This window comes from Mirounga leonina, unplaced genomic scaffold (genome assembly GCF_011800145.1).
Source record: "Mirounga leonina isolate KUSES-001 unplaced genomic scaffold, KU_Mleo_1.0 Mir_125, whole genome shotgun sequence".
Classification (NCBI taxonomy): domain Eukaryota; kingdom Metazoa; phylum Chordata; class Mammalia; order Carnivora; family Phocidae; genus Mirounga; species Mirounga leonina.
In genome coordinates, this window is record NW_023270305.1 from 72,214,349 (window position 1) to 72,237,921 (window position 23,573).

At 44.7% G+C, this 23,573-nt stretch overlaps 1 protein-coding gene across 6 annotated transcripts in view; it reads right to left on the bottom strand.

The window, feature by feature from the left end:
• The window catches only part of TBC1D8 (TBC1 domain family member 8), a 98,397-nt gene that overhangs the window by 29,531 nt on the left and 45,293 nt on the right, over positions 1–23,573 (bottom strand). For 5 of the 6 annotated variants that reach the window (XM_035001801.1, XM_035001800.1, XM_035001799.1 and 2 more), the window contains 3 exons: positions 13,100–13,218; positions 9,177–9,405; positions 6,839–7,079 (listed from right to left, as the gene is read on the bottom strand). In XM_035001801.1, the coding sequence (XP_034857692.1) occupies positions 6,839–7,079; positions 9,177–9,405; positions 13,100–13,218 (589 nt within the window). Of the gene's footprint in view, positions 1–3,483; positions 5,027–6,838; positions 7,080–9,176; positions 9,406–13,099; positions 13,219–23,573 lie in introns of those variants that run through there. The other variant, XM_035001802.1, reaches the window with a different exon arrangement.

The following is a 23,573-nucleotide window of genomic DNA, read 5'->3' on the forward strand; positions in this document are numbered from 1 at the left end:
ATATTTACGTTGGAGGGTTTATGTCCTTGTCCTGAAAGCGGGCTGGCCGTGCTGGCTTTGGTCAAAGTAAAGCCGACACAGCCTGCCTGTACGTATCTCACAGATGTGGGTCCAGCCACCATTGAATTCAACTGTCGTCTGGTCCTTCCTAGAAGCACGGGGGTGGGGGGGAGGGGGTGGAAGGACTTTTGGTATTTTTGCAGCCAGCTCTTCAGTATAAGAATAAGGCACTCAGTTATATGATTTTTCTGTTCGGTGCACCTGCTACACCAGCCAACCACTCAGTTCAACCCCATTCTCCATGGCTTCTGAGCACATCTCCACTCTCCTTTCTGGGCTGTTCTCTGTCACCCTTGGGGTCTATCTCTCACACATTCAGCAGTCACAGACCAGTGACCTCATGTTATAAGACAAAGACAGAAAGGAGGGGAGCACCTGGGTGGCTCAGTTGGTTAAGCTGCTCACTCTTGGTTTCGGCTCAGGTCAGGATCTCAGGGTCCTGGGATCAAGCTCCTTGTCGGGCTCCACGCTCAGCAAGGAGTCTGCTTCAGGATTCTCTCCTCCCTCTGCCCCTCCCCCCACACGCTTGCACACGCTCTCTCTGAAATAAATAAATCTTAAAAAAAAAAAAAAAAAGCAGGGCGCCTGGGTGGCTCAGTTGGTTAAGCGACTGCCTTCGGCTCAGGTCATGATCCTGGAGTCCCGGGATCGAGTCCCGCATCGGGCTCCCTGCTCCGCAGGGAGTCTGCTTCTCCCTCTCCCACTCCCCCTGCTTGTGTTCCCTCTCTCACTGTGTCTTTCTCTGTCAAATAAATAAATAAAATCTTTAAAAAAAAAAAAAAGCAGCAGGAAGGACTTTCCTAAATCATCTTCCTTCCTTAGAAAGTCCTCTTCCAATTCTGCCTCTAAATCTGCATTATACCTATATATGTGGCATTTAACTTTCCAACAGATGGAGATGAAGATCCTGTAGTAGCTTGAGAGAGGAGTAGCTCAAGCTCTTTATGAAGCTCAGAGTAAGACCACTTCATCCTTTAGGTCTGTATCGCAGGTGGTAGTTTTGATGCTAAAAATATCAGCTCCTCTTTCCGAAGAGCACCAGAAACAAAGCCCACTGGTCACAATTTGCCTTTCAGACCTTCCAGTACTTACTAAAGGCTCCCCCTCTTCCTCCATAGAGATGCCCTACAGACATGAGCCATAACCGACCATTCAGAAAGCAGTAGCCGAGCACAGGCCTGTAAGCCAGGGCAGAAGCGCCCCTATAAAGATGAAAACTAGCCCGGCAGCCCCCACAATATTTACCACCCATTGTCCACCTTGCTGGTATGCACTGGTCAAAGCAATCGCTCCAAGAGAAAGCGACAGCTGAGAATAGAAGGGACGGCGCCACAAACCCTCCTGTCTTAACACATGCCGTTGTATGAGCGTGTAGCCACATAGGACATAAACGTGGGGAGCAAGAACACCAAGTTTGTTCGCAGAGCTGCAATTAACGCGTGCAGCCCTGCATGACAACAAGGTGGACAATTCTAAACTACATGCCCACATTTAAAATTCCACACTTCATTCCTTAGACCTTAGACCCAAGAAATGAAAGGGTGGGTTGTTCTTTCGTTTCTCTGCAAACCTAGGAATTCGATTTCCTCCTCCTAGTTTTGGTACAAATGTATCAAAAACAGGTTTCCCTCTCTCTTTTCCCCATCAACCTGTTAGAACACTTTTGAAAAGACCCGTGTCAGGCCTCACAAGCCATGGGAACTCTCCCTCCCTCGTGTCACTCAACCCACATCCACAAACCTCCTGTTTGTCAGCAGCTCAAGCTGCTCAAGGCCAAGTGCTTCCCCAAACTCAGGCTGTGTGGCAGACTGGGGCAGGTGGGCTCCCGCATTAGCACCGGGTGTGAGGAGGTCCCCCCTGTGCCCTAGACCTGAGGCCTCAAGTACCACCCCTGCCCTTCTGGAATAACTTGGCCCTCTGCAGGCAGTTTGCCCCATAAAGATACGTATAAGGATTTCTAGAGGCTCTTAGTTACACACCCACCCACAGACCCACGCCCAACTCATTTGAAACTCTGGGCAAGAGCCAGCAATGTAGAAACTAGGCAGAAAGGGGCGCCTGGGTGGCTCAGTCGTTGAGCGTCTGCCTTCAGCTCAGGTCGTGATCCTAGGGTCCTGGCATCAAGCCCTGCATCGGGCTCCCTACTCCACGGGAAGCCTGCTTCTCCCTCTCCCACTCCCCCTGCTTGTGTTCCCTCTCTCGCTATGTCTCTGTCAAATAAATAAATAAAATCTTTTAAAAAAAAAAGAAAAAGAAACAAGAAACAAGGCAGAAAGACCAGATACACATACTTGTCCTCAAAGCCCAAAAGTGTGCACATACAACATGGCATCCCTCGAATGTGTGTTTACGTGAAACACCTTTCTTCTACCTTCCCCCAAGAGCACTAAGGAAACAGAAGGACAACCTTGCTATGAAGCATCTTACACAGAGCACACAGCAGCCTGGGTCCCCTGCACACAATGGGGGCATGAGGGAAACCCAGCCCTCAGACAGCAGACAACAGGCTGCAGATGGACTCAGCTGGGGCCGCAGTGCCCCCATTTCTTTGAAAATCCATTCTTGGAGCTCCAGCAGACCAAGACCTCAACAACATTGGCATCTAGAAGGCTTTTTCACGCTCAAGGCTCCTGCCTTCACCCTCTGCCCTCCATCCTGCTCCAGAACAGCCTGGAGAAGTACAAAGCAGCTAGGGCTCTGCAGGGTGGGGAGCCGCAGGCCTTCCCCCGTGAGGCAGGAACTGTTCGGGGCTGCATGAGGAGCCCCTAAGAGATGGTGACTCTGAACCAGAATCACAAGGACAGAAAGTCGAATAAATTACAGAGCTAGGCTGGGCATTCATAGTAGGGGCACAAGGAGAACAGCAGGAAAGGGAGTGAATCTGGACAGAAAAGGCCAAAGAAGGTCTGAAAAGTCAGACCAGGGAGCTAAGAATCAGCCAGGCAACAGGGGATGAGGGCTTATTCTGAAGACATCAGCCCCCCCCACCACCACCAACCCCGGCAGCCACTGCCTACCTTTGGATACCACAGAAAAAGCTTCCACCAGGGGAAAGACCCTCCATTCACTGTACTGCATTAACTGAGTTTTCCTCCAGCACTTTCCATCAATCAATACAGATTTTAATGAAGATATTAATTTTGATTTAGTGAAACCCATCACCTCCCCAATCTCCCCCCACCCCAAACAGCTGGCTACACAGTTCTCAACCTACCACTCACAACTTTACAAGTGTTATTTTGTTTGTAAATTTCAGGACCAATCCATTTATTAGCTCCCCCAGCCCCCAGAAGTCCCTTCCTCAGTCTCCGTTTCCCCACCCTCCTGGATTCTGTTACTGCACCCCAGAATCCCTGGTCCAGGCCCTCCTCTGCGAAGTGTGAGGGCTGGGCCAGAGGACTCCCCGGGGCCAGCCAGCTCTACCTTGTCTGACTGGGTCCTCCTGTGCAATGCACCATCCCGTCTCCCGGCTCCTGCTGGAGTCCCAGCCTCGCTAGGCTCTGTCCCGAAGTCCCATGGGAGTGAGCATGAGCAGCAATCATGACTAATTCATAATCAGATGGCTCACCACACCAGTGACCCCAAGGGCACCTTTCTAAAGCTGTTATCTGGGAAGGGAAGTGAAAATACATCAACAAAAGGGAGCCTGAGGAGCATTCCAGCACTTCTGATCGTGCCTTTTGCATCAAGAGACTGTTTTCCTCAACTTGAAAACCTGGGCTCTCTTGGCAGGATGTCAAGTTGACTGAGTCATTACCTGTTTATGTCCACAGGCCTATGTCTCCATGACAGAAAGCTACACAAGAGACCCAGCGAGGAACTGGTAGGCAAGGACATGCCTTTCACTTTTGGAAGAAGTCACTCAAAGTGCAGAGACCAGCAAAACACACCATGGACCAGAATCCTGCCGTCCATCACAGGGCCAGCCCAAGGCACCTGTGGGGTCCCAGCAGCGCCACCCTGGCCACCGCCAGGGCCCTGTTTTGTCCTTTTCTCTCTCTTCTTCCTAATGGTTTCCAGGATAGAAAGTGGAAGAGGGGGAGCCTCATATAATTCACCTGAATTCTGGAACATGCATGAAGACTGCCTGTGCTGATGAATTTTCTTCCAAAACGAAGGATTTTACCGAAGGGTCTTAAGTGCGACAAACCTGCCATCAGCCTCTTCTTTCCCAGTTTCTACCCCAAACCACAATGCTACATCTAGAAGTGGAGCCATGAAGGAACATCAGGAGATCTGTGAGAAGTCACCTGAAATCCCAATGCCCATGGAGCTGACCGGAGCATGCAGGCTATCAGCCGGCCTCCTAGTTCTAAGACCCTGGCTGCAATTCACACACATCACAATTCACACGCATCGATGCAAAACCTGCAGGAGAGAGAGCAGCTTTACTGGGTGATTTATAGGAGCCCTTTAACAACTCCTACAACCGAGACTGGTTTCTTCATTTTTAACCAGTCTTTGTAAGCTGGACTAAAAGGACTCAGATACTGAACGACTATAGAGTTATTTGAAGATATATGGGAGAGTGGGGCTGCCGTTGTGCTGGGCTGTCTTCTCTGGACCTAGGACAGAGTCAGAGATGGTAATTGGAAACCCGGGGTCAGGAGGCACAGGGAGGAGCTCAGGATGGGGAGTGAGAAGACCCAAGGGCAGCACCCCAAGGCTCTCCTTTCGTAAGGGAGTGACAAGCAGCACCATCCCCTCTCACAAAGGGACTGTCAGATGATGAGGACATAAAACCAAGTGAAATTCACTGGAGTTTCACCAAAAAAGCTCACTTTTTGATTTTTGCCTTACTTGGGACGATACACGATCAAATTTCCAACGCATGCACACAGCAGGGGCTCTAAATTCTTGCTGAACACATGCCAACTACAAACACATTGCCATTTTGGGCACCTGGGTAGCTCAGTTGGTTAGGCGACTGCCTTCGGCTCAGGTCATGGTCCCAGAGTCCTGGGATCGAGTCCCACATCGGGCTCCCGGCTCAGCAGGGAGCCTGCTTCTCCCTCTGACCCTCTCCCCTCTCGTGCTGTTTCTCTCTCTCTCTCTCAAATAAATAAATAAAATCTTAAAAAAAAAAAAAAACACACTGCCATTTAGAGACCACTAATTAGACACATGTTCTCCCAGATGTTCCGAGAAAACAGCGAACGTGTGTAAGGAATAACAGGAATGTTACAATAGATTTAAAAAATGTTTTTAATGACTGGACATAGAATGACACAGAACTACCACACGATCTCACAATTCCACTTCTGGGTATATGCCCAAAAGATGTGAAAGCAGGGACTCGAAAAGATATTTGCACACACATGCTCATAGCAACATCAGATACAACAGCCAAAGGTAGAAACAGCTTTGTGTCCACAGATGCATGAACGGATAAAGAAAATGTGGTATATCCATGCAATGGATTATTTTACTACCTAGCCTTAAAGAGGAAGGAAATTCTGGCACCTGCTACAACATGGATGAACCTTAAGGACATGACGCTAAGTGAAATAAGCAAGTCACAAAAAGACAGATACTGTATGAGTCCACTTACATGAGGGACCTCAAGTAGTCAAACTCAGAGACAGAAAGTAGGGTGGCGGTTGCCAGGGGCTGGGGGAGGAGGGAATGGAGTTATTGCTTAATGGGGACAGAGTTTCAGTTTTGCAAGATGAAGCACCCCAGGGCTGGATGGAGGGGATGGTTGCACAACAATGTGAACGTACTTATCCATTTTTAACTGTATGGTTCAGTGGTATTAAGGCAGCAAATTTTATGTCATGTGTATTTTACCAGATTAAAATATTTTTTTCATGTCTAGTAGTACTAAATAGTAGCGGTGATTCTGTAACGATATCAAATCTATCCAGCCGCAACAGCACTTCACAGATGACTTGTTTCTCTAAGGGTATCTTTGTATCAACTCTGCAGTTACCTGGTCTAAACCACCAAGTCAGGAATCATGGTCAAGCTCGGACAAACACCACCGTTTAAATTTTAGATAATAAAGCTGAACTTCTTTAAAGTGACTAATAATTCAAGCAACTGCCCCAGACATCTCCACACCTAGCATCAGCCGGGGGCAAACCAATAACAAAGAATGTTAACTTAGAGCATTACTAAGGCACATTTCTAATGACAAACCTGTACCAAAAATAAATCCACTGTCCTGAAAACTTCTTCTACAAAGCACTTTCAAATGGAAATATAAAATTTCTTAATGTTCACTGATAAAGCACAGTACTGAATGGAATTCTATCATGAAGCTATCCATATTACATTTTCCTTAGAAGTATTTTTTATAAAAATCAGTTTCCAAATATCTGGAAAAAAAGCAGAATTGGATCCAGAAAACAAAGTCAACTGCATAAAAAAAATTAACAATCAGGGCACCTGGATGGCTCAGTTAGTTGAGCGTCTGACTCTTGGTTTCGCCTCAGGTCATGTCAGGGTCATGGAATCGAGCCCCAAGCTGGGCTCCACGCTCAGTGCAGAGTCTGCTAGAGATTCTCTCCCTCTCCGCCTCCCCCTGCCCCTCCCCCAGCTCACTTGCTCTAAAACAAATAGATGAAATCTTTAAAAAAAACTTTCACTATTAAAAAAAAAAAATTAACAGTCGCTGCCAATTATTATGTCACAATCATGATTAACGCCACAGGAAAATCTGATCATGCCACAAGGAAATTTAAACCTTGTACAACTACGACTAACAAAGCACATGTAAATGAAGGTGGTGGCACATCAGTCCTATGGGTGAGGAACTGAAAACGGAAGCTCTTACCGCTTGGTGATCTGGCTCGGCTCCTGCAGGTCTGGGTCCAGGTCAAAGACCTCATTATCCAGGAGCCTCCGGAGTGTCACGTCCGCCAACTGCTCCATGATCTTGAACACCTCATCGAGGTTCAGGAACATGGAGAAGTCGCGCTCCTTATTCTGCGTGGTGATTCGGATGGTATCCGTCAGGAAGACGTTGGACGTTCTTTCTAACTTCTGGATATCAACCCAAGGGACTACAAGTTTAACTGGAAGAGAAAAAAAAAAAAAAAAAGGCAAATACATAGGTTACCCTAACATATGAGCCAAACTTGAGTGTATCAGCAAACAAGAGTCCAAGGATTTCCTTAAGCTGAAATACAAAACCAGAGCAGGAAAGGGGAAGCACAAAACTGCCTGACAGCTGTGTGTTAGAACCCAACTCATGTTTCATGATTTTCTTAAAAGAAGATTTAAGTAAAATCTTCCAAGTTGCTGGCTACTGCACACGTACAGGGGACAGCATTCTGAAATATCAAGTTAACAACAGGAAAACTTCTTCAAAAATATTTAAACTTAAATATTTGCAAAATATGCAAAACTTTCTCAATCTACCTAATTTCTGGTTTCAAAAGCAGCATTCATGGTGTACGCTATGAAAAAAAAAGTGCAAAAGAGGATTATTCATGATTTCGTTTAGAGAAACAGGCTTAACATTTAGACTGTGTCAAATGACAGTCTTAGAAGACACAGTACAATTTCTGTGGAATTCTTTTTAAAGCAATACAGTACAAACAGTACATTTTATAAACAAGTGTTCTATTCTGGGAAATGTTTCCAATACAGTGGTAGTGAGGCTAGCTAGCGCTTGCTAATGCAAATGGGGAAAAGACACTATGACAACAAATACTAGAAATCATTTTTTTTTTCAAAACTCAGCATCCTAACAAAATTTGGCTTAGTCACCATGAATGAACGGTGTCAGAAAGTAACTCATTTTCTTTTTCAAATAAAGGAAGGGATCTTGAAGTGTTTCTTTTTCTACCATTTCTTTCCACTTGTTGTAATAATGTTTTCAGGGCTTCAGTAACTTAAAAGGCCACACATCTACATCAGGTTGAGAAGAAGCTTCTTCAGCTACTTCTAGTTGCTTTCACGTAAGTTGTTCATACAAACACATATGCAACCTATAACATCAACTTTCACTTCATCAAACGTCTACTTTGTGAAAAGCCCTGCACTTAAGCTCATTCAAATAGGGCAGACAGACATGTAAAATAAGCAACCACTAACTTGACAAAATCTAAAACAGAAACACAAACATGGTGCAAATTTTAAGGGAACCAAGGAAAGTCCCTGGAGGTGATAAAAATCTGAACTGATTTTGAAGGGTGAACCAGAGTTTCCAAAGAGGCACAAGAATGGGGAAGGGAAGGAAAGACCTGCATGAATTTTGAGAAGCACCGCAGAAAGTACAAGAATAAGGATAGTCATGATTAGGTCAGAGCACAGTCCAGGGGTAGGGAAAGGCTGTGCACACAGGGTGTATGTACTGGAGCATCAGACTTGAAGCTGGCAGCATGAGAAAGAGAAGCAATGGCCCTGGAAGGAAGCTGTGTCAGCACAATTTCAGAGAAGCCCCTCCCACTGGTTCAACTTGAAATATAAACTTAAATGCAGGAAGGGAAAAAAAATTAGATATATAAACACATACATACGCATTTACTTGTTTTATATACACACACACAGCTGCCATCCTGCATGGATGCCTGCAACAATACTTGGTTCCAAAAGAAGTTTCAGGGGGAATGATTTTTTAAAAATTCAATATACAACCAACACTTATGGCTTTTCTTTCTTATCCTGGAATTCCATCACCTCGCATGGTGATGGTCAGTGGATAAATGTGTGAAAAGTTAATCACCGCCTGAATCTCAAGTGGACCTTCCCATTCCAAGGAACAGCTGTACATCTTGCTCCTCTTCCAGGAGCAGTCATGATCTTCAGGGCTGGCAACTTTTTAAAGGCCCCCCACCCATCTTAAGAAGCGTCAGTTTTGACAATGTGTTTTCAGAGCAACATAAAGTAAAAAAACCTTCTGTAGCTCTATGAAGCGAATTACACAGAAATGTTTAAGGCAATGGAAAAAATGAATTCTCACCAAATCAAAGCCCCCTAGTGGTGGTAGCATAAAGAAATATAATTGTCTGCACACGTTATTTGAAGTTAATCAAGAATCACTCATTACCATCTCAACTACTCATTTAAAAATCCTTTGTTCTCTAGCTCTTCCTCGAGTCTCAGGACAGCACTGAGCATCCCAAGGGTCAGCTTCATCTGCGAATGCCAGCCCAAGCCTCACTTACGTTCTTTGCCCAGGAAGAAGGAGTAGAAGCAGAGGTGGTTAATGCTGAGGTACAGCCAGCCTTGGCGGGGAACCCTGCCCTTCCAGCAGCAGCAGGAGTAATAGGTGACCAGCTTCTCTGCCTCCGGGAAGTTGAACCTGGCCTCGAACTTCACCAAGGCCTCTCGGAACTTCTCAGGCTCTTCTTCCTGCTCGGCAAGCCTGCTGCTTGTCTCCTCCGCAATCAGAGCCTGACACACAGAAAGATAAGGGTCCCCTCGTTGGTGAGAGGGACTAGGGGAGGGGCAGGCAGAGGTGGGAAGGGACTGCCAAGCACAGGCACCTGAGGCGTCGACACTGCCCACCAACACACACCAGGGGTGGAGGAGAGCGGCTCGCTACTCCATCTGTCTACCACCCAGAAGCACTGCCATGGTTGGGGGAAAGGTGAGCTGGGGGGTGGAGGGTGGAAAACCTAAGAACAAGTCTCTCACTTGACCACTAACCAGCCTTGAGGCTTTGGACAAATCACTGACTTCTAAACCTGAGTTTTCTAACAAATTACTATTGTACAATACCTCCTAGCTCTCCCTACAGGAACAGATGATCAAGTTACCGCCTCAAGCGTGAATCTGATGTATCGACCTTGAAGAACTATCCAAGTTTGAGTTACAAGTTAGTGTATTTTTTTTTTAAAGATCCTATTTATTTATTTGACAGAGAGAGCACAAGCAGAGGGAGCAGCAGAGGGAGAGCGAGAAGCAGGCTCCCCACTGAGCAGGGAGCCTGACATAGGGCTTGACCCCAGGACCCCAAGATCATGACCGAAGCTGAAAGTAGACGCTTAGTTGACTGAGCCACCCGGGTGCCCCACTTTTTAAAAAGCTAAGGAATGTCATTTCCTTCAAAACTTTTAATACAAAGCCAACAGGTGCCTGACATCTGACACCTTTCACTACCACTAAATACTCTACAGTCTTCTAAGGTAGAAAAGAAGTTTGTTGGCCGAGGTCATAAATATGTCCAAAGCACTCAGGTGCATAGGGAGACAAGACAGAAAAGAAAGCATCTCAACGTACAACGGCTTTGCCAACAACAAGTTAACAGTAAGGATCCTTTCTAAATCCAGGGTAAGGCTGTAAAAGTGCCTAGAACATAGCCTGTGGCTTCTTCCTAAGGGGTGACAACTCATTGACAAGATCAGAATTCTGATTCCCCACATTCCTGTGCTTCATGAAAGGCTAGGTCCCTTAAGACAAGGCCACTTTTGGGGCACCTGGGTGGCTCAGTCGGTTAAGCATCTGCCTTCGGCTCAGGTCATGATCTCAGGGTCCTGGGATCGAGCCCCATGTTGGGCTCCTTGCTCAGCAGGGAGTCTGCTTCTCCCTCTCCCTCTGCCCCTCCCTCCTGCGCTCTCTCTAATAAATAAATAAAATCTCCCCCAAAAATGTAAGATGAGCCCATTTTGGGGGTGCCTGGGTGGCTCAGTCAGGAGAGCATGTGACTCAATCTCAGGGTTGTAAATTCGAGTCCCAAGTTGGGTGCAGAGATTACTTAAAAAATAAAATATTTCAAAAAAAAAAAGATAAGGCCATTTTGGGGACACAACTACCAAAGCCTGGCCTGTATAAACTATTTTAGAAAATTACCTGGGCGTTACTATTAAAATAAGAATTATTTATTAAATGAATCTGAAGTCTGGTAAAATTTCAAGTGCTTTTCATTTCCTTATGTTTTTCTTCTTTTCCAAATTTTATTTAACCAGACATTATAAAATGGAAAAGTTATAAGAAAGATGAATAATTTTAAAGCTTATCTAATATCTAAAGCTCTGGACCGTGAGGCATGAAGGGGATTTTAGGAAGGCTCTACAGCAGAGAGTCACGGAAGCAGAACAGGACGCACTGGCTCCAGATGCAGCCACAATGATGGTGGCCACACAGACTCCTGACTTCTGGGGACTGCAGGGTCTGGTGATGAGCACAACTCTAAGTACAAGGATTTCTTTAAAGCTTAAAGAGTGGCCAACTCAGGATATGACTAGGAAAGCCCCAATTCCTAATTCCTTTGGATCTTCCCAGAGGAAAGGAAGAACCTACACCACATAGTGGCCTCAAAGATATAACCCCATCTCAGACCACAAGAACCCCTCCATCCCCACCCCTGCTTCAGGCCAGCAGTCTCCCTGCAACTGCTGTTTGTTTTTTGGGTTTTTTTTTAAGGCATTTCAGTTTTGATGTGCAGGGGATCAGAATATGCCATTCCAAACTATGCCACTTTGGCATAAGGATTATTCTGATTTGAAGACAACTGAGAAACAGTAGACACCAAAAAGGCTCTCCGCCCTCCCCCACTACTTGCCTAAAACAAGGATACCAAACACCCATTTGTGAAGGTGCCTCCCTTCTCTGTGCTGGGAAGAGGAGGGTAAGATTCTGACCAGTACCGAGAGGAATGCACATAACAAACCTCACAAAAACAACCCTTCTTCTCTTCCCTTCATTTCTCCCCACATTTACTTTCCCACAGCTGGCCACCCCTGAAAGCCTGAACGGCTTTCTCTTTGTCTCGTCCCTTCTCTACAAACATATTGTTCTTTGTTGAGATGCTCTATAAGCCCCACATTCTATCCACCCCTGAGTTACTCATCACTGAGTTTCCCTCATGTGTCCGCACACTGCACGCGTTGATCAACTGTTTTTCTCACCAATTCGGTGTTTGTCGGTTTAATCTCCAGGCCTAGGAGGAGAATCTAGGAGGGTAGAGGAAAAGCTGCTTCCTTCTCTGCAGAAGCTTTCCTAAAGCTACTGCAGCAGAAATGAATTTCCTTCCTCCATATTAAAAGGAGAAACCCTAACTCAAAGAACCACCATAACATAAGATAGACTAAGGAGAAAGGAGGTAAGTGTGAAAAATAACCATGAAATAGGCATTTCTGTAGCTAAGCCCCAGTGCGATCTGACCCAGGGAACCAAGCTAGTCAGTTGGACCAGGCAGAGGTGGTAACCCACGGGCTGGATGAGTCCCCGCCACAGCCTGGGTCCACCTGCCAGCCCCACAGCCCAGAGGTAACACCAACACTGCCACACTGCCTGACTCAGGAGACCTTTAGTTCCTAGCTGGTGACACAAGAGGAAGGACAAGAATACTTGTTTTGTCCCTTTAAAACCAAGAATTCACTTTGACACACTTTACTAAAAGCTGCAGCATTTTTGAGGCAAACTTTTGAAGAAAAATTAAATAAATAAACAAAATCAATGGTCTGGGGATTTTACCCGCAGGGAGGAAAACTGTATTAGAGGCTAATGTGTTAAAGTGTTTAATAAGGGTTAAAATCAGAATGAGAAACAGTCTCTCCCTGCCTGATGGGGCTTTTAAAGCACTGGGTCCCAATCATGTTGTTGCAATGACGGAGAAGATGAAACTCACAGGAGATACTAACAGATACCCTCCAAAATAGTCCTGTCGTGCCTTCTTAAAACGTAAATGGGTCTTAATTCCATTTATTTAACGTATTTGAAGAATAAACAGCCTCTTTAGGAAGAGGAAAGTGCCAGGTCCAACAAAATAGAGTGACAAGATGTCACAACTGCAAAAAGGTGGGAATAACGAGTTTAAGGAGTCAAATACCGTTTCTGCTCTGCAAAAACATAAATGTTAACATTTTTTCCCCCGAGACAAGAGAGGACCTTCACTTCTGTAAAGGAGAACAAAAACTGAGGCCTGAGAATGTGGATTTGCCAATTTCAGGTATATTTTGCCAGACTGACTGTGAAGTTTGACAAGTGACAAGTCCAGCTCCTTTGTGTATTAAGCCAAGTCGTTCAGTTATGGTGGAGAAAATTGTTCAAATCTGATCAAAAAGGCTACAGTGCTCAAAATGTCATATGGAAGTAATAAGAAAGATGGGGAAATGGGGAGAAGCATTTCAGCCAAAGGACCTACCTTTACCTTCCCTTTGACAAAGCTGGCAATGTCGTCTTTATTATCAAAGACGGACAAAGTATGTAGGAGGTTTTGCTCCAGCCAGTCCCAATGCTGGTTTATCTCCTCTAACGTCGCACCTGGGTTAGAACAGAAAAAGATACCGAAATTAAAAGTAACTCCTAGAACATGAACTCATTTTCCAGAGATTATGAAACCTGTGTTTGTGATTAAAACATCCTGGTTTCTCCCATCCTGGGCCACAGTGGACAATGAAGGCACCCTCCTTTGAAGACATGGTGTCCCTCACCACAGCAAACACCGGTCCACTGCCACGTGGATGGGCCAGGGGCCCCATCAGTTTACTCCCGGGACTGCGTGTGGGCATCCTATCAGTCTTGCTGATGCCTGGACTTCCTACCACATGCACTCAAGTGACGGGAACATTTGTAATTACGCAACTATGCCAGGGGAAACAAGCCCCCCAAAGCAGACCAATTCTGAACAGTCTCACATAGTTTACCCTGTGAGAACAGGGATCCCTCAAGAGGGACCTCAGCCCAGGGTCACAGAGGAAAGAGCTTCCTGAGAAAGCTCTGCTGATTGCCCAAGGGTGTTGCCAATCGCAACAAGCATCATTAAATACAACAGCAACAACCTAGGGAATTTTCAGGTTTACCAAGCTATACTTCGTATCATTTACAACAATATCCCTTAAGAGCATACATAAAAAGAGGTTGTATACTAAATGTTAAAAACGTACAACATTAAATCATGTCTAGTAAGTTAATTTCTTTCCAAGGCAATTAAAAAGAAATCGCCCCATTACTGAAGCATTAAGCAACACCGTTACCAAAAAGCTTAGTTATTTTAGTATTTCCCCTCAAGGAGTCTGTCTCCTAGTACTCTCCATTAGACAATGGGCACCTTGGCACAAGGACGGGGCCAGCTCCTAGGGAAGGACCCAGCATACAGCAGGTGCTCTATAAAGTCCCCTGCCTTGAAGCAAGCATAGTCCCGGACAAGAAAACGGATGTGTGCATCACGTGTGTGTAGTACAGGAATAGATAAATGCCCAGCTAGGAGAACCAGATTTCCAAAATGGGAAGCAGGAGATATTCTAACCTCCAAGAGGTCGAGGGCTACCGAACACCAGTGCAGAATAAGCTCACCAATGTGAGAGGCATAATGGTCAAGAAAACCACATACCACATACATAAAAGCCAGATATGCATTTTGTTAACACCAAACTTTCTGTATGCCATTTGTAGCTTTCCTCCCTGCAGAGTATAGATGCACGGAGGGATCTTATAAAAATGCCAGAGAACTCACTCCTGACTTGTACATTCAGGGTCAGTGAGTATAAAGAATATCTGTGTTAGGACTATTGTTCTGAATGGACAGGTGAGGAAGGAGTCATCAGAGCAATTCAAGAGAATTCTTCGTAAGGAAAAGTGAGAGAGAGAGAGATCTGGTCTCTCTTTCTCTTCTTATAAGGAATCCCATCATGGGGGCCGCACCCTCATGACTTTCTGTAAACCTAATTACTTCCCCAGGTCCCACCTCTAAATACTACCACACTGGGGGTTAAGGCTTCAATGTATGAACATGGGGGAGGAAGACACCATTCAGTCCACACCAATCCGTCATCTGCCCAGCTGTCCAGCAGTGCCCCCCCCCCCCCCGCTTCTTGCTCTTTAAGGATCACCAGACTGGAGATGCAGCCACATGAGGTTTAGGAGAGCCAGCTCGGTGTGTGTGTGGGCGGGGGGGCGGGTGCATGGTCAGGATCCTCTGTCTGTCCCCCTCCCACCCAGGAGGCCCTTGTGGTTATGGGAAACCCCTGGCCCTTCAGGCTCCGCATTCCTCTTACAAGGGGGGAAGATCCTTTTAAAGCAAAAACAAACCAAGTTATTCCAGTCTCTACAGCAGCACTCTCGTGAAGCTTCTAAGCGTCATCTACCTGAACCCCGGGCCCTCACTGTCTGCTTGGTTCCTCACACTCAGTGCTGAGGTGCCTTAGGCAGACGTCAGGTTTGCCCAGCTCTGGCTAAATCTCTGCCGTTTGGTGTCTTCTAGCGGCAACCGTGTAGGTGTCAGTTACAAAAACAGCTTCTATACCTGAGGGGGTCAGCAATAGGTTCTTCCTAGTGGGCGGACAGCACATCACACTGTCTCAAGAGAGTCCTTGGGTCTTCACTAAAGCCAATCTACGTGTGCAGGAGCCTTAGGGATGCCTGGACCTCTGCCCTTCTCTTTAAGGTTTACTCTTTCTAGATCTTTGTACTTTATTATTTATCATAATAAAACCAACTGCTCAGATTATTTAAGACAAAGAATAAATGGGAAAAATTATCCTCACTGGTCATCCATCTTTTTGAGTATTTTTTTTAAAGATTTATTTATTTGAGGGGTGCCTGGGTGGCTCAGTTGGTTAAGCGACTGCCTTCGGCTCAGGTCATGATCCTGGAGTCCTGGGATCGAGTCCCACATCGGGCTCCCAGCTCAGCGGGGAGCCTGCTTCTCCCTCTGACCGTATCCCTTCTCATGCTGTTTCTCTCTCTCTCTCTCTCAAATAAATAAATAAATAAAGTCTTTGAAAAAAAAATTTATTTATTTGAGAGAGAGAAAGCCTGTGAGCAGGGGGTGGGGAGCAGAGAGAGAGGGGGAGAGGGAGAACCTGACGCAAACTCCCCGCTGAGCGTGGAGCCTCCACAGGGCTCAATCCCACAACCCCACGACCGAGACCATGACCTGAGCCGAAATCAAGAGTCAGACACTCAACTGACTGAGACACCCAAGCGCCCCTTGAGTATGTTTTCATGACTTCCTATTAAAAAAAAAAAAAAACTTGGCAGAATGAGGAAGAACAGGAGAAGGGAGAAGACTCGCCTTTGTAACCTTTCTATTCCAGGGACTAGCTCACTGCTGTGTAATGAAGACTTCTGAATGAGGAAATGGAGGCTCAAACACTTCTCCAAGGTCATACGTATTGAAGGAAAGGCAAAAGCAGGGTATGAACTCATTCTCTACAACCTTGAAGTACCCTGGGGTCCTCCTGTAATAAGCTGCATTTCAATTTCAAAGTAACATTTACATAATCCTTAGGTCCATTACTTTCTATGGCTTGACACTAAAAAAAAAAAAAGTCATTTTGTGTTTGTACTTAGAGCAATTCCAATTTCCTGAGTGCATCCTTCTGGATGACATGAAACAGGTTTTCATCTATCCTATTAAGCTCACAGGGCCAGCACAGTTCATTGTTAACAGCTAAACATGTAGGTCATCTTCCTCTGATAACCACAGATACCAGGAATAAAACTATAAACAAGCCCCAACACAGTCTATCACATGGAATGAAGACTTGAAACAAAGCCATCAAAAATTTAGGCTTTTATTCTTTAAAAGATTCTTCTACTTATGGGGAGGAGCTTATGTCAGGGAAAGGTAATTCTAAAACAAAACCAAGCCTACACCTTGAGAGAGAAAATAGGCACACATATAAAAATCTGTCACTGAGCCACAGTTAGATTTCATTACTATCTGCCCCGTTCCTGAATATAAGACATAGCTGTATGTCTCTCCCAGCCAAGACAATCAATATGATGAAACTTTTCCACCCTACCGTCTTCTATTTCCTACAAAAGTTGCCAAATGGCAGGGAAATTTTCCAAACTATAATTTCCTCTGCAGGGAAGTCTTATGATAGACTTCCAAAATACCGTAAATCAGTGCAAACCAACTGCATGTCCTCAGCCCCAAAAGACTAAAAAGGAAAGTCACCCAACAGATCTCACACATCAAAGTTCTAAACCTAAGCTGTAACCAGGTTTCCCAAATTACATGAAGTAGCCCATCAGAAGACAGCTTTTTAAAAAATGAAAAAGAAAAGACATGGCACTTTATAAGGCCAACCACTGACTTGTACAATATTTGTTAGAGATAAGCACACACACATAAATATTTTTCTGTCTGTGGGTCATGCTCAAAAAACGTTGGAAAGCCACCATATTACGGACATACAAGTGGTGAGAAACGTAAAGAGAAAATAAGAACAGGAGGACATGTCACCCATCGAAGGGATGGAATGATAAAAAGGCTACAGATTACCAGCATAACACTATTCTCACTGTTTCTGCTGTGGGCCTTCCAAAACCAAGACAGAGGACAGCTACTGTCATGGACTGAAGTGTGTCCTTCCCACAAACGCATCTGCCTAAGCTCTAACCCCCAATATGACCATATGACCTGGAGACAGGGCCTTGAAGGAGTAATAAGGTTAAATGAGGTCATAAAGGTGGCGCCCAGATCTGAGAGGACTAGTGCCCTTTTAAGAGGAGGAAATGGGCACCTGGGTGGCGCAGTTGGTTAGTATCTGACTCTTGGTTTCCTTGGTTTCGGCTCAGGTCATGGTCTCCCGGTGGTGAGATAGAGTCCTGAGTTGGGGTCTGTGCTCAGCGTGGAGTCTGCTTAGATTTTCTCTCTCCCTCTCCCTCTGCCCCTACCCCTGACGCACTCTCTAAAAAATAAATTGAAGAAGAGGAGGAGGAGAGGAGGAGGAAGAAGAGGAGGAGGAGGAAGAAGAAGAAGCGGAAGAAGAAGAGGAGGAGGAAGAGACACCAGGAATGCTCCATGTGAGGACACAGGGAGAAGGAGGCCTTCTGTAAGACAAGGAGAGGGGCCTCAGGAGCAACCAACCTTGCCAGAAGCACCTGGACTGTGTACTTCCAGCCTCCGGAACAGTGAGCAGATAAATATTGACTTAAGCCACCTAGTCGGTGGTATTTTGTTATGGCAGCTCTAGCTGGCCAACAGAGCTGTTTAAAACCAAAGTTTATAGGAACACTGTGGATTTTAACAGAAATCCAATTGGCAAAATTATACCTTGTTTTATTGAGGCAAAATAAGATTTCTACTGTTGCAGAATAAGACTTCTATTTCCTAAGAAAATCAAAGTTCAGAGGATCTTAAACATTACCCACACAAGAAGTCAAATCAGATTTATAAATACCTATGCAAAACTAAAATACAGTCCTAGAAACCCCAATTAACCACAGAACCACCAACAGTGACGATTTCTAAATTACCGGCTCTAAGGCAGAACACGCAGAGGTGGCAGACCCAGGCTGTCTTCTGAATTCTTGGCATGTTCCCTGGCATTTTGTTAGATATGTCATACACTTGATATTGTCTATCTTAATAAAAATAGCACAAGGTAGGTGGTATTATTTTCTGGGTAAGAAAAAGGGCAGAGAAGAGCCAAGCTCAAGGGCCGTTCTGGCTACTAAAGGCCTCGCTCTATCCTAACGCATGAGGGAGATAGGAGCCTGGGGAGCTGGGCAGGCTGCTCCCAAGAGATGAGTCACTTTTAAGCTCACGCACAGTATTTATTCGCCAAGGTTTCCCCCAGAGTTATTTTCAGGAAATAGAACAAGCATCTCATTGTCTATACCTACAGCTTCTGCACGCACACAGCCATAAATAACTTGATCCAGGCTTCAGTTTTCAAAAGCAACGGTTTCTTTCTGCTTAATAACTACCCAACCAAATTAAGGGCCTTCCCCCAGCTACCTAAATCCTAATTTACAGTGAATGGACATTCCGTGTGTGTAGTTTGGCTCTGTTTCCTTCAAACAGTACATTTCTCCTCCATCCAAACACTCCATGTCTACCATCAAATGCCTGGACTGAAAGCCATACAGACCACCCAGGGGCTAATTAAAAGCAATACTGCCAAGGCAGAGTGTCATTTCTAAATTTTACACAACACTCATCCTAGACAGAGTAACTCAGAGGCAAAGAATCTGAGTAAAAATCACAAATGAGCAGGGAAGAGGGTTGAACCAAAGCCTTCCATTTTCAGAAACCACACACTCTTCCCGTGGACACTCTAACATCTGATCCATGCCTAAAGCAGTATCTTCACAGGGACCTGTGAAAGCTCAGTATCAGTATCCCATCAGCACGACTGACCATATTTTTAGCCATGAACCTCTCCCTATATTGTTTAAGAAATGAAGTTTTAAACATTTTCGCATAATTTCCTTGACCTTTTCTGCCTTCAAATTAAAATACTGAGTCCCTAAAAGTATTTGCAATAAATGAAAAACTCAACCTTCCTGACACTGAAAGTAAAATAGATTTTCAATTTATAATTAAAATAGTCATTAAAATGTCCTTGTATTAGTGCCATTAGAAACACTGCTCAGAATTAGAAACAAAGGTGTAGGAAAATCTGACCGTTAACCAAAAGGAAAAAAAAAAAATCAATAGAAACAGAACCAGAAAGGACACAGATAAACTAATCAGCAGACAAGGACACAAAACAGGTATTATAAATATACTCCAAGTTCAAAAAGTAGAGGAAAGCATGAGGATGGTGAGACACCAAATTAAAGATATAGAAAAAGATCCAAACCAAACTTTGAGGGATGGAGAAACAGTGTCTGAACTCAGAAATACACTGGATGGGATTAAAAGTAATTTAATTTACTTTAAGTAAATTACTAAAGTACTAAATTACTAAAAGTAATTAAATTTACTATTAAATTTAATTTAAGTATTGCAGGAAAAAAAAAAGTAGGGAACTTAGACACAGTGATTAAAAACTAAAATGAAAAGCAGAAGAGGGGCGCCTGGGTGGCTCAGTCGGTTAAGCAACTGCCTTCGGCTCAGGTCATGATCCTGGAGTGCCGGGATCGAGTCCCAGGATCGAGCCCCGCATTGGGCTCCCTGCTCAGCAGGGATTCTGCTTCTCCCTCTAATCCTCCCCCTTCTTGTGCTCTCATTCATTCTCTCTCTCAAATAAATAAATAAAATCTTTAAAAATAAATTAAAAAAAAGAAAAGCAGAAGAAAAAGGATTAACAACAAGAAAAATAACAGAACATCAGTGAGCTATGGAAGAGCAGCAAGCAGCCTACTAATCGGAGTCCCAGGGGGAAAGCGGAGGGGTGGGGCAAGAAACAGAGAACAGAAAAAATATGTATATATTTGAAGAAATAGCTAATTTTTTTTAAAGTTTGATGAACACTATAAACACACAGATCCAAGAATCTCAACAAACTCCAAGCAGAAAAAGCATCAAGAAAATCACATAAATGCACATCTAATCAAAAACTGTTGAAAGCCGGTGATGAAGAAAAAAGACAATAATTATAGAGCAACAAAGAATGATAGATTTGTCAGAAACAATGCAATCCAGAAGACATAGAAGAACAGCTCTAAAAGTATTAATAGAAAAAAGCTAATTTACAGGTAGTTGAAGAAAAGGAGTAAATTCCTGTATAACTTGGGAATAATAAAACCTTCCTAAGCATGCCTCAAAATCATGAAGTATAAAAGAAAGGCATTCTAAATCCCACTACATTAAAAAACCTTTGCAAGGTAAAACACACCAAAAGCAAAGCCACTGAAGGACATAACAAACAGGAAAAAGAGCTTTTTAATTTCATTGCTCAAAGGACTAATATTCCTAGTATTTAGACAATGCCTAAAAATTGAAGGGAAGAAAAGAACCACCGAAGAAAAAATGAAGCAAAGGGTTAAGAACAAGGAGTTTCTGAAAACAGCCCTTAAACACGAAAGATGCTCGACTTCCTCATAATACAAGGACCGCAAACGAGAACCACTGCAGAAACACCTATAAGGTTGGCGGAAATCCACAAGTTTGACAACAGATCTGATGACAAATCTGGGAAAACCGGTACTTTCATCCATTGCTGATGGCAATTTTTTCCAGTGGTACAAACCCAGTGGAGGAAGGGACATTTAGTAATATCTAACAAAGCTTCATATTCATTTACTAGAGTTGGGATTTCAGGATTGAAAGGGTAATCTATCCCAATGATTCAGCAATATAGGCACAAAATTATTTATTCACCAGGTTATTCACTGAGGCATGGCCAGGGATGAAAACACCACAGATGTCCACCAGTAGGGGCCCCTGGGTGGCTTAGTCGTTAAGCGTCTGCCTTTGGCTCAGGTCTTGATCCCAGAGTCCTGGGATCGAGCCCCACATTGGGCTCTCTGCTCAGCGGGGAGCCTGCTTCTCCCTCTCCCTCTGCCTGCAGCTCTGCCTACCTGTGCTCTCCATCAAATAAATAAATAAAATCTTAAAAAAAAAAAAATGTCCATCAGTAGAGAACAGGTTGAATAAACTATGGTACTTCTACATAATGAAAGACAAAACAAAAGAGAAGATAATATCAACTCTCTGATGTGGAATGATTTCCAGGATATGTCCCTAAGTGAACAAAGGCAAGGCATAGAACAGAATAAATGTGACCTTTGTAAAAGAGGGTGCAAGAATGTAGAGTATATTTGTAAAACAAAACAGGAGAAAGCTAAGCTAGAAAAAGAGAGGTTTCCCTATGGCAGAGGGAAGGAGGCAAGGAGCAGGTAGCAATGAAAGGCTTCTCTACACAGACCTTGTTTATAGATTTTACAGGTTTGATTAAAGAATTATAAAAGAGTTTTCCTTTTTTAAAAATGTTAAATCAAGGGGCGCCTGGGTGGCTCAGTCGTTAAGCGTCTGCCTTCGGCTCAGGTCATGATCCCAGGGTCCTGGGATCAAGTCCCGTGTCGGGTCCCTGCTCAGCGGGGAGTCTGCTTCTCCCTCTGCCTACAGCTCCCCCTTGCTTCTCCTCTCTGTCTCTGACAAATAAATATATAAAATCTTTAAAACAAAAAAATAAATCAGTGGGTGAGGAGAAGGCACAGAGAGTAAGAGATAAAGCAAAGTAGGCAAAAACCATGATCCAAAGGCACCTGCTTCCTGATCCCAATGTCCACGGGCCTGGAAGATGCAATTACACTGTCCTCACTACTTTGGAGTAGGTCTGAAAATCTTCATAATGAAAAACACTTTAAAAGCCCTTGTTAGCAAATAAAGTCATCAACTTGGATAAACTGACCTCCACACCTCGGAGGAACCCTTTGTAAAATACTTTGTAAAAACCTGCGAAAGCAGAGCAAGAGACGAGGATGAAGGATTTCACACTCCCTGCATTTCCTTATTAATTTTTCAATCAGGATCACTGCCAGCGTCAGGTTCCAGGGAAGGTCCGAGAAGCCAGGGCAGGAGCCCACAATGAAGCGAGCCCCCTGCGCCACAGACAGCTTCAGTGGCAAGAAAGCAGTGTGAGGGGAGTAGGACAACACACCCAGGGGCAAAGCCTTGGGGAGGAGGAGGGCTCCCAGCGCCACAGCGAGTCCGGAGCCTTCGGTTCTGACGCTCGGCCTTCGGTTTTGATCATCAAGGAACCGTCTAACAAAAAGTCATTCACCAAAGTCATCTTAGTTTGAAACCCATATGCCTCAGTCAGTCTCCCCGCACCTACTAAAACAGAAGGGGTGAAACCAGATGTCTGCCAAGATCCCCTCCAGCTGCTTTCTTTTTTGCAACAGGTCGTGCTCTGCGCAGATGTTAGGTCACATGGAGGAAGCCGGAGAAACGTCAGATTCCCAGCTTCACGCCTTTAGATTTTATACGGGGCATATTTATTCCGAAGTATGTCAAATGACAAATCAGGATTTAAGTAAGGAGACACTTCAGGCAGAAGAATTGTCTCAAGAGGGAGAAAGGGGGCCTGTTGCAACAGAGGGCGGGGGCTGTGGCTACCTGGAGAACACAGACCATGGGGCATGCATGTATCTACCCGGGTTAAAAAGTGTTTTTCTGTTTGTTTTTTCAGATTTTATTTATTTATTTGACAGAGAGACACAGCGAGAGAGGGAACACAAGCAGGGGGAGCAGAGGGAGAGGGAGAAGCAGGCTTCCCGCTGAGCAGGGAGCCCGATGTGGGGCTCGATCCCAGAACCCTGGGATCATGACCTGAGCCGAAGGCAGACGCTTAACGACTGAGCCACCCAGGCGCCCCTAAAAAGTGTTTTTTAAATAGCACTTTTGACCTTCAAATTTACTATGTCTAAAAGCTACACTCAGGCGTTGCCTGCTTTTTAAAATAATTATAAGCAACATCCCTAATGGACGAACATCTCTGGGGAGTTTAATTATTTGAGCATAAGCAAAATTGTTTAAAACAGTAGGAGCCTGGTGACACGCCCTCCCCGACTGAAAAGAAGCATTAACCACGGCACGGCTCAGCCATTACCAAGTGTAAATCCCTCATGGAAAATGCCAGCTAGTGTCGTTCAAGGAAATCCCAAGCAACCAAAGGCAAATGCGCCAACTCACGCTGAGTGGCCTCAGAGTGTGCACCCAGAAACAAGTTCTAACTTTCCTCCTGCAGGGCTGCCTCCCAGATTTTCCTTGAAGTGCACAGTGAGTTCTGTTCTGGAAAAAAGATCTGGCCAGCACTTCCTTTGCTGGCCTGGCACAAAGTTCACCAAGACACTAATCTGATCCACCCTGGAACATTTCCTCCCATAATAAAATTCTCTCTCCGAAGACAAAGCAAACAGTGGTGCAGAATACGAGAAACCAAAATGCCAGCCGTGGTCAAGGGCAGAGATAAGAAAGAAATCAGAAAGAA